Source organism: Narcine bancroftii, chromosome 5 (assembly GCF_036971445.1).
Source record: "Narcine bancroftii isolate sNarBan1 chromosome 5, sNarBan1.hap1, whole genome shotgun sequence".
Lineage (NCBI taxonomy): Eukaryota > Metazoa > Chordata > Chondrichthyes > Torpediniformes > Narcinidae > Narcine > Narcine bancroftii.
In genome coordinates, this window is record NC_091473.1 from 120870164 (window position 1) to 120888059 (window position 17896).

Consider the following 17896-nt stretch of genomic DNA (forward strand, 5'->3'; position numbering starts at 1 on the left):
TAGGAGAAGCTTGGAAAAAATTGCAGATATTTACATCATCGTCAGGTACAGCCTTTGTGTAGAAAAGTATTTTATAAATAAAAGCGAATGCATAGTGATTAGTGCAACGCTGTTACAATGGCAGTGCAGTTGGTTAGAGTTCAAATCCAATGCTGTTTGTAAGGAGTTTTTACATTCTTCCATGTCTGTGTGGGTTGTTCCCGGGGGCTCCCGTTTCCTCCTATCATTGAAAACGTACCGGGGTTATAACTCAATTGGGTGGCACTGGCTCGTGGGCCGAAAGGGTTGATTACCGTGCTGCATGTCTAAAAAAAAATGTTACAAGGACATGCCTGGGAAGTGGGAAAGTGGGAACAACAGTTCAGTGTACTTAACATCAATTATGGGGAGTTTACTGGAGGTGATTCTGAGAGACAGGATCTGCTCACATTTGGAAAGGCAAGGACTGATTAGAGAGAGCTAGCAGAGCTTTATGCATGGGAAATTGGGTCTCACGAATTTGATAGTTTTTTTGTTGAAGAGGCAACAAGAATCATCTTGTTAGAACAGTCAATATCATCTACGTGGGTTTTAGCAAGGCCAATGACAAGGACGTGTATGATAGGCTGGTCCGGAAGTTCAGATTGGATTGGATTCAGGGTGAGCTGGCCACTTGGATATAGAATTGGCTTGATGGTAGGAGACAGAATATGGTAGTGGAGGTTTATTCAGATTGGAGGCCTGTAATATGTAATCATTGCTGGTTCCACTGTTGTTTGTTATCTACAGAACATTAATAATTTGGATGACAATGTAGTAAATATGGTTAGTAAGTTTACAGATGATAGCAAAAATAGACAGTGAAGAAAGAAATCTAAAATTACAAAAGGATCTAGATAAATGGAAACAGGATTAAGGAATGGCAGATGGAACTTAACTTGAACAAGTACAAGGTGTTTTTACATTATAGTTGGTTAAAACCACATAGGAAAAGTAGGGATTGGAGAGACTTGGAAGTACAGGTACATAGTGCGATGAAGTGGCCACGCAAGTGGACAGGATGGTGAAGAAGGCTTGCTTTCATTGATCATGGTTGAGTATAAAAGCATGAACGTTGTGTTAAAATTGTTCAAAATGTTGGTGACACTGCATTGGTGACACCACATGTGTGCATTTCTGGTCATCCAGCTATAGAATAGATATCATCAAATTGGAAAGGCTGAAGAAAAGATTTACATGAATATTACTGGGACTGTTAGGCTTGAAATATAAGGAGAGGCTGGATAGGATAGGTCTTTTATTTTTCATGGGGTTTAGGAGACCAAGGGAAACTTCATAGAAGTTTATATAATGATGAGGGGCTTAGATAAGGTAAGTAGTCATAGCCTTTTTTTTCCCCCACAGAAGTGGTATCTAAAAACTAGAGGACATAGATTTAAGGTTAAAAGGGGAAAAATTTGAAAGGGACCCAAGGGACACCTTCTTCATACAAAGGTTGGCTGGTAAGTGGAACAAATTGCCAGAGGAAATGGTAGAATTGATAACAATTTTCACCTTTACAAGACATGTACCTGGATAGGGAAGGTTTAGATAGATATGGCCCACTGTTGTTGCACTTGCCGACGCCATGCTTGCCCAGGATTCCTGGCCAGGTTTCTGAGTCTTTGCCGACGCGAGCGTTGAAGTCGCCAAGGATGACAACCTTGTCGGCTGTAGGGGTGCGTTGGATGAGGTTGCGCAGGTCAGTGTAGAACTTGTCCTTTTCTGCTGGTTCCGCCTGGAGGGTTGGAGCATAGACACTGATGAGGGTGATGCAACGCTTGTTTTGAAGGGGGAGTCGCATGGACATGATTCGGTCCGAGTGGCCTGTCGGAAGGTTTTCGAGTTTGGAGGCAATGAAGTTCTTGACCATGAAGCCTACACCAGATAGGCGTCGTTCATCCGAAGGCTTGCCAGACCAGTAGAGTGTGTAGCCCGCGCCGCGTTCTTGGAAGCTGCCTACATCTGCCAGGCGGACTTCACTGAGAGCGGCTATGTCGATGTCAAGTCTGAGGAGTTCATGTGCAATGAGGGCAGACCGACGTTCAGGTCGGTGGCTGTCAGCCTTGTCAAGCATGGTTCTGATGTTCCAGCATGCTAGCTTGAGTTTGTGAGCATCTTTTGAGGGGGAGGACGTGGAGGGGGAGGACGTGGAGGGGGAGGACGTGGAGGGGGAGCTCCTGTTGGAGCTCTGCGCAGAACAGCGGCTTGTCATTACAAACACCCATTTTCAGCAGTGGGACAGCCTTAAGACTACCTGGATGCATCCCCGATCCAAACACTGGCACCTCCTGGACTACATCCTGGTGCGAGAAAGTGACAAACGAGATGTGCTCCACACCAGGATCATGCCCAGCGCGGAATGCCATACTGACCACCGGCTGGTTCGCTGCAAGCTCAACCTTCACTTTAAGCCAAAGCCCAGGAACAGTAAAGCCCCCAGAAAGAGGTTCAATGTTGGAAACCTGCAGTCAGACGAAGCGAGAGGAAACTTCCAGGCAAACCTCAAAGCAAAGCTCGACGATGCTACCTGCCTCACGGACCCGTCCCCTGAAACCCTCTGGGATCAGTTGAAGACTATCATACTGCAATCCACTGAAGAAGTACTGGGCTTCTCCTCCAGGAAAAACAAGGACTGGTTCGACGAAAACAGCCAGGAAATCCAGGAGCTGCTGGCAAAGAAGCGAGCTGCCCACCAGGCTCACCTTACAAAGCCGTCCTGTCCAGAGAAGAAACAAGCCTGCCGTCGCGCATGCAGCCATCTTCAGCGCAAACTCCGGGAGATCCAAAATGAGTGGTGGACTAGCCTCGCCAAACGAACCCAGCTCAGCGCGGACATTGGCGACTTCAGGGGTTTCTATGAGGCTCTAAAGGCTGTGTACGGCCCCTCACCCCAAGTCCAAAGCCCGCTGCGCAGCTCAGACGGCAAAGTCCTCCTCAGCGTCAAGATCTCCATCCTCAACTGATGGTCAGAACACTTCCAATCTCTTTTCAGTGCCAACCGCTCAGTCCAAGATTCCGCCCTGCTCCAGCTCCCTCAACAGCCCCTAAGGCTAGAGCTGGATGAGGTCCTCACCCAGGATGAGACATATAAGGCAATCGAACAACTGAAAAGTGGCAAAGCAGCAGGTATGGATGGAATCCCCCCAGAGGTCTGGAAGGCTGGCGGCAAAACTCTGCATGCCAAACAGCATGAGTTTTTCAAGCTTTGTTGGGACCAAGAAAAACTGCCTCAGGACCTTCGTGATGCCACCATCATCACCCTGTACAAAAACAAAGGCGAGAAATCAGACTGCTCAAGCTGCAGGGGAATCACGCTGCTCTCCATTGCAGGCAAAATCTTCGCTAGGATTCTACTAAATAGAATAATACCTAGTGTCGCCGAGAATATTCTCCGAGAATCACAGTGCGGCTTTCGCGCAAACAGAGGAACTACTGACATGGTCTTTGCCCTCAGACAGCTCCAAGAAAAGTGCAGAGAACAAAACAAAGGACTCTACATCACCTTTGTTGACCTCACCAAAGCCTTCGACACCGTGAGCAGGAAAGGGCTTTGGCAAATACTAGAGCACATCGGATGTCCCCCAAAGTTCCTCAATATGATTATCCAACTGCACGAAACCAACAAGGTCGGGTCAGATACAGCAATGAGCTCTCTGAACCCAAAGTTCCTCAACATGATTATCCAACTGCACGAAAACCAACAAGGTCGGGTCAGATACAGCAATGAGCTCTCTGAACCCTTCTCCATTAACAATGGCGTGAAGCAAGGCTGTGTTCTCGCACCAACCCTCTTTTCAATCTTCTTCAGCATGATGCTGAACCAAGCCATGAAAGACCTCAACAGTCAAGACGCTGTTTACATCCGGTACCGCACGGATGGCAGCCTCTTCAATCTGAGGCGCCTGCAAGCTCACACCAAGACACAAGAGAAACTTGTCCGTGAACTACTCTTTGCAGACGATGCTGCTTTAGTTGCCCATTCAGAGCCAGCTCTTCAGCGCTTGACGTCCTGCTTTGCGGAAACTGCCAAAATGTTTGGCCTGGAAGTCAGCCTGAAGAAAACTGAGGTCCTCCATCAGCAAGCTCCCCACCATGACTACCAGCCCCCCCCACATCTCCATCGGGCACACAAAACTCAAAACGGTCAACCAGTTTACCTATCTCGGCTGCACCATTTCATCAGATGCAAGGATCGACAATGAGATAGACAACAGACTCGCCAAGGCAAATAGCGCCTTTGGAAGACTACACAAAAGAGTCTGGAAAAACAACCAACTGAAAAACCTCACAAAGATAAGCGTATACAGAGCCGTTGTCATACCCACACTCCTGTTCGGCTCCGAATCATGGGTCCTCTACCGGCATCACCTATGGCTCCTAGAACGCTTCCACCAGCGTTGTCTCCGCTCCATCCTCAACATCCATTGGAGCGCTTTCATCCCTAACGTCGAAGTACTCGAGATGGCAGAGGTCAACAGCATCGAGTCCACGCTGCTGAAGATCCAGCTGCGCTGGGTGGGTCACGTCTCCAGAATGGAGGACCATCGCCTTCCCAAGATCGTGTTATATGGCGAGCTCTCCACTGGCCACCGTGACAGAGGTGCACCAAAGAAAAGGTACAAGGACTGCCTAAAGAAATCTCTTGGTGCCTGCCAAATTGACCACCGCCAGTGGGCTGATATCGCCTCAAACTGTGCATCTTGGCGCCTCACAGTTTGGCAGGCAGCAACCTCCTTTGAAGAAGACCGCAGAGCCCACCTCACTGACAAAAGGCAAAGGAGGAAAAACCCAACACCCAACCCCAACCAACCAATTTTCCCCTGCAGCCGCTGCAACCGTGTCTGCCTGTCTCGCATCGGACTTGTCAGCCACAAACGAGCCTGCAGCTGACGTGGACTTTTACCCCCTCCATAAATCTTCGTCCGCGAAGCCAAGCCAAAGAAGAGATAGATATGGACCCAATGCAGGCAAAATAGACTGGTTTAGTTGGCCTGGGGAAGTTGGACAATAGAACTCTATGACCCCATGAGTTGGAAAAGGTAGTTCAGCTCCACAATCCAGCTAAATTGCTTGTTTCATAGGCTCTATTGATACTGGGTATTTATTTTTTATTTTCAGATCTATTTCATTAATTGAATTCAATTAATAGATATTTATCTATTCGTTACCCATCTATGAATCTATCCAAATTCTTTTTAAATGCTGTGATTACACCTGCTTCCACTACCTTCTCTGTCAGCTTATATCATCCTCTGTGTGAAAAACTTGCCCATTTGATCTCCTTTAAATATTTCTGCTCAAATTAAATTTATTCCCCTACCGTTGGAAAAAGACTATGCCCATCCACCCAATCTATGTACTTCATAATATTATAAACCTCTGTAAGAATACTCCCAAGGTTCCTTCACTCCAGTGAAAACAATCACAGCCTGTCCAATTTCTCCTTTTAACTAAAGCCCTCTGTCACATTTGTGGCCCGAAATGTGAAGTTAATAAAACATTAAACACAAGTTTATCAGGTAAACTTCTTAGTGTCTTTTTATTCTCCGGTTTCCTTTGTTCTCCTGCTTGTGTTCTTATCTCTCTCATACCATGTGACTTCCGGTACATCTCATACATATTCATTATCATGACATCCCTCCTTTAATCAGAAATAAACTTTACCTTCACTTATCAATATCCCTCGGAAACATACAAACATCGTAACTAATGGTAATACTATAACTCAACTACATAAAGTTTACTTCCTACTGCACTCATACATGCACTTTATGATATAAGATTAAATACTGTCCCAAAGTTCTTATTAAAACTATGGCACAAAGTCTTCGTATCGTTTGGGTGCTTTCTGGTTTCGTTTCGGCCTGCCTGCGATATTGTCGTCGCTTCTTGGTTGTTCACTCTCAGCGTCGGAAATACTGCTCGCCACGGCTTCGGGTGTTTCTGGCGCTCTAGTCACTTCATCAGGAGTGCTGGTAACTGCCTCTGGAATATCATCAGGTCTCTCAGTTTCAGCATCTCGTATTGGCCTTTCAACCTCTTCACTCGATGTATCTCTGGACTGGTACCTTTTTACACCTGAGACATTTCTCTTATACAGGACTCCAGTCGGAGACTTGACTGTCACCATACTGCCACTTCTGGATACAACAGTATAGGGTTAATGGTAATAAGGTGTGTCTAGCTTACCACCAGTTTCATGCCTCACTAGAACATTATCTCCTGGCATGATGTCTGAGTACTTGGCTCCACGTTTCGAATCTGTGTACAGCTTTGCTGCACCTTTCTTTTCAGCATCGTGGTCCCTCATCTCCTGGTCGTCTCGGATTTCCTTTATTTCTGGCATTTTTGTGCGGATTTTTCTCCCAAAAAATGCTTCTGCAGGACTTTTTCCAGTGGTTGCATGAGGCGTTGCTCGATAGACAGCCACATAATGCTTCTCGCCAATTTTGTCCTTCTGCGTGTGCAATCCTCAATCGTTTTTCAATGGACAGATTTTGTCTCTCTACTTCTCCGTTGGCTTGCGGCCATTTCGGAGTTACTTTATGATGGTGGATACCTGTGGTTCTCATGTATTCCGCAAATGTCTCTGAAGTGAATTGTGGACCATTGTCAGAGTATAATGTAACAGGTAATCCATATCTTGCGAATATCGGTTCTGGCGGATTACTCCTACTTGTGATTTGACATCCGTGACAAGTTTTAACAAATTTCTCTGCGTCTTTATCACAACTTGGCCACCATACCTTGGTCCTGAGGTTTTGCTTGGTACCAACAATACCTAGGTGTCCTTCATGCGCTAAGGATACAATCTTCGGTCTCAATCTTTGCGGAATCACCAATCTGCAACCTCTCAATACATACTGTCCGATGCAACAAAGTTCATCTCTAATGGGAATGTAAGCCTTGTGAGTACACTTGTCCCATTGTCCACTCTGTATGCATTCTCTTACTTCCATGAGTTCTGGATCACGTTCGGATTCTCTCTCGACTTCCTTCATAGTCACAGCTTTCGGTGTCGCCTGAATAGCTACGAAGCGTACAAAGCTCTCTGTTTCTGTTCCCAATTCTGACTTGGATTGTGGACCTCCATCCTTCACCAATCTGGACAGCGGATCTGCAATGTTTGCTTTCCCTGCAATGTGGATTACTTTATATTTGTAGGGTTGTAGTCTGAGTACCCATCTCTCTATTCTGGCACATGGTTTGGATCTAGGTGCATAGATCACCTCTAATGGCTTATGATCTGTGATGAGTTCAAATTCAATGCCGTATAAATATGCATGGAACCTCTCACAGGCCCATACAAGTCCGAGTGCTTCTTTCTCTGTCTGAGAGTATCTTCTTTCCACATCTGATAACGATCTGCTGGCATAGGCAATGATTCTTGGTCCTCCATCATGCATCTGGACCAACACGGCTCCTAAACCAACCGGGCTGGCATCCGCTATGACTTTGGTTGATGCCGCCGGATCGTAATATCCAAGAATTTTTGCATCAGTCAGGCTTTGCTTCAGCGCTGTGAACGCTTTCTTCTGCTCAGATCCAAAATGAAATGGTACACCTTTCCTGGTTAGTTTCCTTAGTGGTTCTGCCACTGTAACGAAATTAGGAATGAACTTTGCACAAAATTTGACTAATCCCAGGAAACTCCTCACCTCTGTTGCGTTCTGAGGTGCACGTGCCTCTTCAATAGCTTTCACCTTGGCCTCTGCAGGGTTTAGTCCTTTCCGTGTAAGTCTGTGTCCCATGAAGTCCATTTCTGACACACCGAACTGGCACTTGTTTCCATTCATGGTAAGGCCTGCCTCCTGTAGTCTAGATAGTACACGCCTCAACCGTTTGTCATGCTCTTCCTTCGTTGGTGCATGGACTATGATGTCGTCAGAAATGTTGGCAACTCCAGGAATGCCTTGAATCACTCGATGGATTTCATACTGGTAGATCTCCGAAGCTGCATTAATTCCAAATGATAGTCTCTTGTAACGATACAATCCACAGTGAGTCACAAATGTAGTTACATCTCGGGAACCCGGATCCAGCTCTAATTGATGATAGCCCCATTTCAGATCAATTTTTGAGAATACCTTGCTGGTATTTCCTCCACCGTTGGTATAGGGTGTCGTTCTCTAATTATAGCTTCATTGGCCATTCTCATGTCAACACATAGTCTTATGTCAACCTTTGGTTTGGGCACAATCACTACGGGACTGACCCATTGTGTCGAATGTTCCACCGGTTCAATAATGTCTTGTTCGATCAATTCTTTAATTTTGGCTTCGACTTTCTCACGAAGTCCAAACGGAGTTCGGCGCATTGGTTGTGCCTTGGGTTTGACAGTTTCATCTACCGCTAGCTTCAATTGTCGACCTTTCAGCTTTTCTACTCCTTGGAAGACTGCGGGGAATTCTTGCTTCATATCCTCGTATGACTGAATTGAATTGACACAAGGTCCAATATGAAGTATTGCCAGGTCTTGCGCTGTGCTTCTACTCAGCAATGGTTCTCCCCTCTCTTCTATGACCAAAAACTCTGCTTCAGTGTACTTATCTCCAGCTTCAACAGTTGGAGTAAAACATCCAATGGTCTGCAATGGCTTGGTTGCTGTGTATGGATACAGTTTCTTGGAACACTTCTTTGAGGTACAGATGATCTTTTTCCTTTTCAACTTCTCCCATAAATGTCGATCAATCACATTACTGTCACTGCCTGAGTCTACAATGACCTGAACTGTCACTCCACCAATGATCACTGGGACCTTCTCATGATGTACTTCATTCAACGTAAATTAGTAACAACTCTGTTCCTCCTGGGTATCATCATCGTCACCGTCTATCTGGCGAATGGTATCTTTCTTTCCAGGATACTTTCCTTTCCCCCAGGCTTTGCCTTTGGAAGTTGTACTCTTCCTCTTCTGGTCTGCATTGGACTTGCTTTTGCACTTCTTTGCAAAGTGGTCCTTACCTCCACACTTTCTGCAAACTTTGCCTTTGGCCGGGCAATATGGGTCTTTTCCAAAGTGACCTCGGTTTCCACATCGATAACACTCCACATCCTGTATCGACGAATATCTTGGCTGATTATGGCGATGTGAGAGCCTCTTAATTTGCTGGCTTGAGTTGTCTTTCAGGGTCATGGTATGAACAGCCTCTAATGCAGCAGCAATGGTTAAAGCATCGGTGAGTTCCAACTCATTCCCTCTTTCCAGTAGACGTCTTCTGAGTTTATCTGATCTGCAGTGCTGTACGACTTGATCCAGTAATTGGTTGTCCAAATCAGCTGGCATGTAATTGCATCCAACAGCTAGCTGGCGTAGTCTCGTCACGTACTGAGCAATTGTCTGGCCATCTTCTTGTCTCGTTCTCCGAAATAAATGGCGTTGAAATGTAGCATTCGGTGTCACTACATAGTGTGCATTTAATGCATCTACCACTTTCCGGTACTCATCCTTTCTTCCAGTATTTAAAAGTGTCTTAAATGTTTCCCGAACTGAGGGTCCTGCAGTGAAAAGAAGTAACACCCTCCTCTGCGCTTTTTGTTCAACTGTACCGGTATCTAGAAATAGGCCACGACTGTCGGCGTAGGATTCAAATTCTTCCAGCCATACCTTCCACTTCACACTTACAGTGCTTGCATCACCTGTTGGGTCAAAATGAGCAATTCCACTATGTGTTAGAAAGTCACTGTCTGCACCAGCCATGAGGAAATATTCCAGCCCCAAAAGTACTGAGTCACAGAGAAAATTCTTATCACTTTGAAGTTGTCTGTAAACCTCTGTAATCTTGTTTAGTCTTTAATTTTCTTCAAGCTTCTTTCATCCTCATCGCCAATGTCACATTTGTGGCCCGAAATGTGAAGTTAATAAAACATTAAACACAAGTTTATCAGGTAAACTTCTTAGTGTCTTTTTATTCTCCGGTTTCCTTTGTTCTCCTGCTTGTGTTCTTATCTCTCTCATACCACGTGACTTCCGGTAAATCTCATACATATTCATTATCATGACACCCTCTATTTCAGGCCAGACTCTGGTGAACTTCTTCTGGCATTACCACATCCTTCAGTGGGGTGACAGGCAGAACTGCACACAGCATTGCAAGTATGGGCTAACTAAAGTTGTGTCCCAACTCTTATACTCAATACCCCTTGCCTGTCAAGGAAGCAAGCTAAACTTAAATGTAAATTTAATTTTAAAAATGGAAACATACAGCATGGTAATAGACCCTCCTGGCCCATGAGCTCATGCCACCCAATTACACCCAATTAACCTACAACCCCCATATGTTTTGAATGTTAGGAGGAAACTGGAGCAACTGGACAAAGCCCACGCAGACATGGGGAAAACATACAAATTCATTATGGACAGCGCCAGATTTTAACCTGAGTTGCAGGCTCTGTAATAGCGTTGTGTTAACCGCTACACTAACTATGTCGCCTTCTTCAAAATTCTCAGGATTCAGGAGTCTTTTGTTGTCGTGTAGTTAAACAGAAAATACAATATTGCATGGAAATATTGCATTACTAAAAGCCCCATTAGTATTGCTCAGTGCCCCCTTACAGTAAGAGAAAGAGAAGCAAAAGGGAGTCACTTGGGAGTCAATGAGTGTCTATGGATTCACCTCCAGCACTCCCTCAGTCTCTACAGCCGCACAGACCCCTGTTCAGACTCAACAAGCCCTCAGCCAAGAGCAGGCACCTGGTGTATATGTTTCTGAGGCACCCAAGCTCCAGGTCCAAACCTCTGATATGATCAGGAAGCTTATCTACCTCTATCGCCATCTTTTGGGAGCAATACACTTGTATTCCAAGATCCTCCCGTGCATCTATGCATGTAAGATTTTACGATGGGAAATAATAGTACAATCCTACTCAACAATTTTCAATACAAGAAAGGACTTATCTTGTCACTTGATTTTTGTGGGCAGAGAATGCAGTATCTTTGGATCACACTGCATTGGAACAGGAATGTAAGGCTGTGAGATTCAGAATTAGTTGCCTCAGAAACATATGCAGCAGGTGCCTGCTCTTGGCTGAGGACTTGTTGAGTCTGAATAGGTATCATTCTTGTTCTGAATATATACGTAAACTGTTCAAGTTGATATTTCAACTGGTAGTTAGACAAAACAGCTCAGAATATTTTTAGAGGTTAACTGGAAGAAAATGTAGCAGATTACAGAAGAAATAATTTGGCTAAGATGGGAATATTCATTGAGGAAGTAATATGTTTTTATTTCCTGCAGCAAAAAGGGGTTGTCAGTAAATTCAACTGGACAGAGGACGGGTGAGTTTCCTCTCTGCATGAATGTGTATAATTACGTCAATGTGCCACATTTAACCGTAGTTATTCTTAAGATCATAGGCTGTTACTCACAGGCAGTCATCCAGCCAAGATGCTTCAGCCACCAACTATAGATTAACAACTTATAAAAGGTCACAGAGATAGACACACAAGCTTGCTCCAGGACAGAAGGGTATGATTTTCTTAAGCCAGTGGTGGGCAAGCTATTGGAGAAAATTTTCAGGGACAGAATTTACAAGCATAGTCTTCTCAGGGATAGTTAGCAAGGCATTGCAAGAGGTAGATAATGCCTCATGAGCTGAATTAAGTTTTTTGAGGAAGTGACAATAGGAATTGAGGTAAATGTAGTATAATGCATGGTTCTCTCATTCAGAAAGTCCACGATTTTATGCCAACCTATACAAACCTACTCAACAAACTAAAATTTCCCCATTTCACACCTATAACCCTCTATTTTTCTTGGACCAATGTGCATGTCTAAGAGTCTTTACAATGTCTTTATTGCACCAGCATCCACCACCACCCCGACAATGCTTTCCAGACACCCACCACTCTCTGTGTAAAAAAAAATACCTACCTTTGATGCCTCCCTTAAACTTTCCTCCCCAAAGTTTGTACAGACATCCTTTGGTATTTGCTGGTCTTGCCCCAGGATAAAGGATCTGGCTGTTCACCCTATCTATAAATCTTGGAAAACTCTATTAAGTCACCTCTCATCCTTCTCTGCTTCAATGAGAAAAGCTCTAGCTCTGTCAACCTTGCCTCATAAGACACATTCTCCAATCCAGGCCATATCCTGATAAATCTCCTCTGCACGCTCTACATAGCTTCCACATCCTTCCAGTAATGAGGTGTCTGGAAGTGAACACAATATTTCAAGTGTGGTCTAACAAGAGTTTTATAGACCTGCAATATTACCTCATGATTCTTGAACTCAATCCTCCAATGAATGAAAGCCAGTATATTATAAGGCTGCTTAATTACCCTATCAACTTAAATGGCAACCTTGAGAGATCTATAGTTTTGGACCCTTTCACACTACTAAGAATGCTGCCATTATGCTCTGCCATCAAGTTTGAACTTCCATAATGCACACTTCACACTGATCCAGAATGAATTCAATCTGCCACTTTTCTGCCATCCTGTCTATATCCTGTTGCAACCTTCTACACTATGCATAACACCTCCAACCTTTGCGTAATTTGCAAACTTATTGACCCATCCTTCTACTTCTTTGTCCATGTCATTTATAAAAATCACAAAGAGCAGGGATCCCAGAGCAGATCCCCCTGGAACTCCACTAGTCACTGACCTCCATGTACTACTAACCCTATATTTTCTGGAGGCAAGCTAATTCTGAATCCACACAGCCATTCACATGGATCCCATGCTTCAAGACTTTCTGAATGAAATACCTTACTAAAATCCATAGTGGCAGATTAACTACCATCCAGACCCCTAAGATGAGTGTTAGTAAGGCCTCCTAGGGTCGGGGATGTGGGACAACATTCGCGGGCTATGCTCACCCACCCACCCGCAGCACTAGCCTCACTGAAGCAGCTACATGTTACGTTTTCCATTCCTGCCTCAGGTTTAATGTCTCCATCAGGGGAGCAGCGCTTTGGGGCCACTCTGGTGAGGTGCTGGAGCTCACTGGAGCACAGCTCCAGCACCTCACCGAAGTGGCCCCAAAGCGCTGAACCCTTTGCCGGGCTGAGCGCGGTGGGGGTTGGGGGAGGGTGCTGACTGGACTGAGCAGGGGCAGGGAGGGGGGGTTGAGCTGTGGGGGGTGGGGGCAGGGTTGGGGGGCTGACCAGGCTGAGTGTGGGAGTGGGGATGAGTGGCAGCCTCACATTGAGCCGTGACGGTACTGGACCTTTGATACAACCACGAACTCTCTCCCATACGGTTATCATTCGCAGCTATTATAGAAATGCTTTCAAATTGTAGCAGATGTGTAACACACAAGCATTATCATTGCACTTAATACATTTTTTTTAAATCCAAAAAATTACAATTCGTGAAAACAGCTGCAAAATATATTTAATTCCAGCAAAGCACGATTTATTGCTGGGGAGGCAAAAGCATCCTCAATGCTTCATATTGCACAGGTTGCTTTAGTCTCGTCTGGAACATATCAGTAGGCTGAAGGGATAAGGGAGGGTCAGGAGTCGGGACTCGGGAGCTTCGGTCACCGGAGCTCCCAACGTCGACTCCGAACCCTCCCCTCGGCCTAGCTGAACTGTGTGGCACAATTTGCAAATCAATTCAGTTTTTCAATAAAACAAACATTTTACTTACAGATCTTGCCTCTGGGACTCTCCCTCCCTCTCCGTTTTACTGTTCGAACATAGAATCCATTTTGCACTTGGTGTTCGTGTGATTCAAGCATGCATGGCATGCGATCCACTCCAGCTTATACCCCAATCAGCAGGGAGCAGATGCTGTGGTCTCACAGTTCTGAAATATACGGTATGGGAAAGGGCTGTGAGATTGGGGTGCTGCCATGCTGAAAAGGTGGGGAGAGCGGTCGCCCATCTGGTCCCCCCTTAGTTACACCCCTTTCTGGCTGGCAACAGCTGAACACAATGTGACCACAGGGAAAGGGGAATCTCGCTGGGTCCGGGTCTGGGCCTGGGCCCGAGCACTGCCGTAGCTTGTGGATTTTGTGAGGTTTCACCCAGCAGACGTGGGCAAAGGAAATAGTGAGCGCAAGTTGCCAGTTGTGTGATGGGCCTACAGACTCACAGACACACTGGTGTTATTACAATGAAATGCACCACATATATGTTTCTAAACATCTTAGACACTCATTGCAACCAGACAAAGACAAGCCAGTGACAGTGCTGCCACTAGCTCAGTTACAGTTCATAGGTCTCTTGCAATCTGGCAGGTTTAACAAATAAATATCAGAGAACTCCTTGCAGAGCAGCTGGGAAAATCTCATGCAGACCCAGGGAGAATGTACAAACACCTTACAGACAGTGTGGCTCTTTAGTCTGCCTGGGGTTAATGTACCTATGGCTTCTCCCACAGACTCCTGAATAAACGTGACTGTTTCATAGTCCCCTCTCCAGTTCAGGACAGTTGGCCAGCATAGATGTGTCTCCATTCTATTGTGAATAAAAGCCTATCAGTTTTGCATAACTTCCAGCCTTGAAATTATTGATGGTGCATCACAAGCGGTCAAATTTACACTTCTACAAGTTTACTAAGTAGGTTGAAGCCTAGAGGGTCGGGCCCCCTTACCCACCCAGCCCCACTGCCAACCTTTTTGCCATAACCTTTGATTCCCTGGCTCATCAAGAACCTATCAATCTCTGCCTTAAATATACCCAATGACCTGGCCTCCTCCACCACCGACTGTGGTGACAAATTCCACAGATTTACCACCCTCTGGCTAAAGATATTCCTCTGCATCTCTGTTCTAAGTGAACACCTTTTAGTCCTGGTTATGTCCTCTTGTCCTAGACTTTCCCACCATGGGAAATAACCTTTTTACATCTGCTCTGTCCAAGCCTTTCAACATTCAATATGTTTCAACGAGATTCCCCCTCATTTTCCTAAATTTTGAGTACAGGCCAACATTCTTGAGACTGTGTCCTCTCGGTTTAGTTTCCCTGGCCAGCTCAAAAAACCTTCCTACATCTATCCTATCCATACCCTTCATAATCCTATATGTTTCTATAAGATCTCCTCTCATTCTTCTGAACTCGAGCAAATACAATCCTAGACGATTTAATCTTTCATCATAAGTCAACCCCTTCATTCCAGGGATCAACTTAGTAAACCTCCTCTGGACCGTCTCCAAAGCCAGTATATCCTTCCTCAAATATGGAGACCAGAACTGGACACAGTACTCCAGGTGCGGTCTCACCAGTACCTTATACAGTTGCAACATTACCTCCCTACTCCTGAATTCAATTCCTCTAGCGATGAAGGCCAACATTCCATTTGCCTTCTTAATAACCTGCTGCACCTGCAACCTAACTTTTTGCGATTCATGCACAAGCACTCCCAAGTCCCTCTGTACAACAGCATGTTATGTATAAATGTAAAAAATTATTTAAAAAAAATTGAACACCCAATCCCTGAGTGGGCTCATCAACAAGCTACTTAAAAATGCCAGCTCATCGCCTTTCTACAAAATCTCTCTCTCTCGCCTGGTTTTTGCAGCCTTCTTGAATGTTAAAATCCCCCATGACTACCATAACTACCTAATTCAATATTTATTTTTATTTTAACAATCAATGCTGTTTTTGAGTGATTTATATTTTCTAGTTGAGTCGTCTGTCGGTCCACTTGCCAGAGATGTGGATAGCTTGGCATATTGCATGAAAGCTCTGTTGTGTGAAGATATGTTCGAATTGGATCCCACAGTGCCACCTCTTCCCTTCAATGACATGGTAACATAAAATGCAATACCTGCTAGCATTTATACAGTCATTACCAAGTATTCTGGCTGGAGGTCAGTGATTATTGAAGTACTGCAAGGATTTGTTCTGGGACCCCTGCTCTTTGTGATTTTTATAAATGACCTGGATGAAGAGACAGAAGGATGGGTCAGTAAGTTTACAGATTATACAAAGGTTGGAGTAGTTGTGGATGGAGCTGAATGTTGTCGAAGTTTACGAGAGGATATAGAAAGGATGCAGAGTTGGGTAGAAAAGTGGCAGATGGAGTTCAATCCGGGTAAGTTTGAGGTGACGCATTTTGGAAGGACAAACCAGAAAGCTGAGTACAGGGTTAATGGTCAGTTACTTAAGAGTATGGATGCACAGAAGGACCTTGGGTTCCAAAATCATATATCCCTCAAGGTCACTGCTCAAGTTGATAGGATTGTTAAGAAGGCCTGTGGGATGCTGGGCTTCATTATTGGGGGATTTAATTCAAGAGTGGAGAGATCATGTTGCAACTCTACAAATCTCTGGTGAGACCACACTTGTATATGTTCAGTTCTGGTCACCTCATTATCGGAAGGATGTGGAAGCTATGGGGATGGTGCAGAAGTGATTTACCAGGATATTACCCAGATTGGAAAATAAGCCTTATAAGATAAGGTTAGCAGAGCTGATACTTTTTTCTTTGGAGCGTAGAAGGATAAGGGGAAACTTAATAGAGGTCTACAAGATTGTGAGAGGCATAGATAGAGTGGACAGTCAGTAATATTTCCCAGGGTAGGAATACAAACACCGGAGGACATATATATAAAGTGAAGGTAGGGATGTTTAGGGTAGACATCAGGGTTAAGTTTTTTATGCAGAGAGTTGTGGGTGCCTGGAATGCCTTGCCAGGGATGGTGGTGGAGTCTGAAACATTGAGGCATTTAAGAGACTCTTAAACAGGCACATGGATGGAAGAAAAATAGAGGATTTTTGGGTAGGGAGGGTTTAGTACTTTTTTCAAGGACTATATGGGTCGGCACAACATCACAGGCCGAAGGGCCTGTACTGTGCTGTATGTTCTATGTTCTAAATATTTCAAATAAAAGAAATAGATTCTGCAAAGAATTGTACTGAAGGATGACTGAAAGCAAAAGCTGAAATTATAGGTTCCAAGGAGGCTTTTGAAATTGGATGAAGGTTTTGGGTAAGATCGCTGAGAGCTAAACAGCTAAATATGTGTGAAAAATATAGGATGCTTTTGATAAGATCAAAGAGCAAAGCATGGGATGGATAGCAAGAGATTATGTCCTAGGGTATGTGGAATTTCCTTTGCTGTGAATATTTATTATCCATCTCTTGTATTTATTCTCTTTTTAAATTCATTCTGTTCATTATTGGCATTGTTTTTATGAAAGACCTGTTTGGCTGCAGTGAGTAAGAATTTGGGTACATCAGTCAATGTATATGACAATAAAAATAAACCCAAACTCAAATATTAATAAAATTAGAATATAGGATCATTAAGGCTGTGGCGATTTTTGGTTGATTGGAGTTTATGGTGTTTAGAATGAACAGTCTGCTGAGAGGGCTAATAAAAAATTTGGACCTGAACCAATCAAAGCCATGACCAAGAATTTGTTTGAGCTTGGAGATGCGATAAGGGGAAAGGCAGACATGTGCCATTAGACTCAGCTTGAGCAAGAGGCAGGGTGGGGATAGAATAAGGTTATTAAAATATAAATACTCTCACATTTCTGACTCTAAAGGTTGTTATAGCCAAAGGGCTATGGGAGTGGGGACAAGCTCCCACTGGTACACAAATGCTCTTCATGGCATGCAGCTCAAACAGCTTCTGACAATCAAGTCCAACTCCTGGCCTTCACATTTGGCATAGTTCTTATGTCTGGCAGAACTGTTTTCACTGATGGGAGAAGGGGAAAAGATGGGCCACTGGCACCTTGAAACCAGCTGCTCTGGGCAGAAGGGGTTCATTAACCATGGATGGTAACTCTTCTAGGAGAGGGAAAACTCTGATTTCAAACCTCTGCTGCCTTGTGGCTATACCCACTCATGGGAAAGGCTTTGGGAATAAACCTCGAGGAAAAATCCAGTGTCGGAGTCCCGAAGGGGGCTGACTGTTGTACCCAGCACTGACACAGCAACTCCTGCGATGCTGCTGGCACCAAACTGTATT

The 17896-nt window shown here is 44.6% G+C and overlaps 1 protein-coding gene across 4 annotated transcripts in view; it reads left to right on the plus strand.

Annotated features, from left to right (window-relative positions):
• The window catches only part of LOC138763929 (vitamin D3 hydroxylase-associated protein-like), an 81524-nt gene that overhangs the window by 32408 nt on the left and 31220 nt on the right, over positions 1-17896 (plus strand). For all 4 annotated transcript variants that reach the window (XM_069938931.1, XM_069938933.1, XM_069938932.1 and 1 more), the window contains exons 7-8: positions 11259-11299; positions 15599-15723. In XM_069938931.1, the coding sequence (XP_069795032.1) occupies positions 11259-11299; positions 15599-15723 (166 nt within the window). The remainder of the gene's footprint in view (positions 1-11258; positions 11300-15598; positions 15724-17896) is intronic.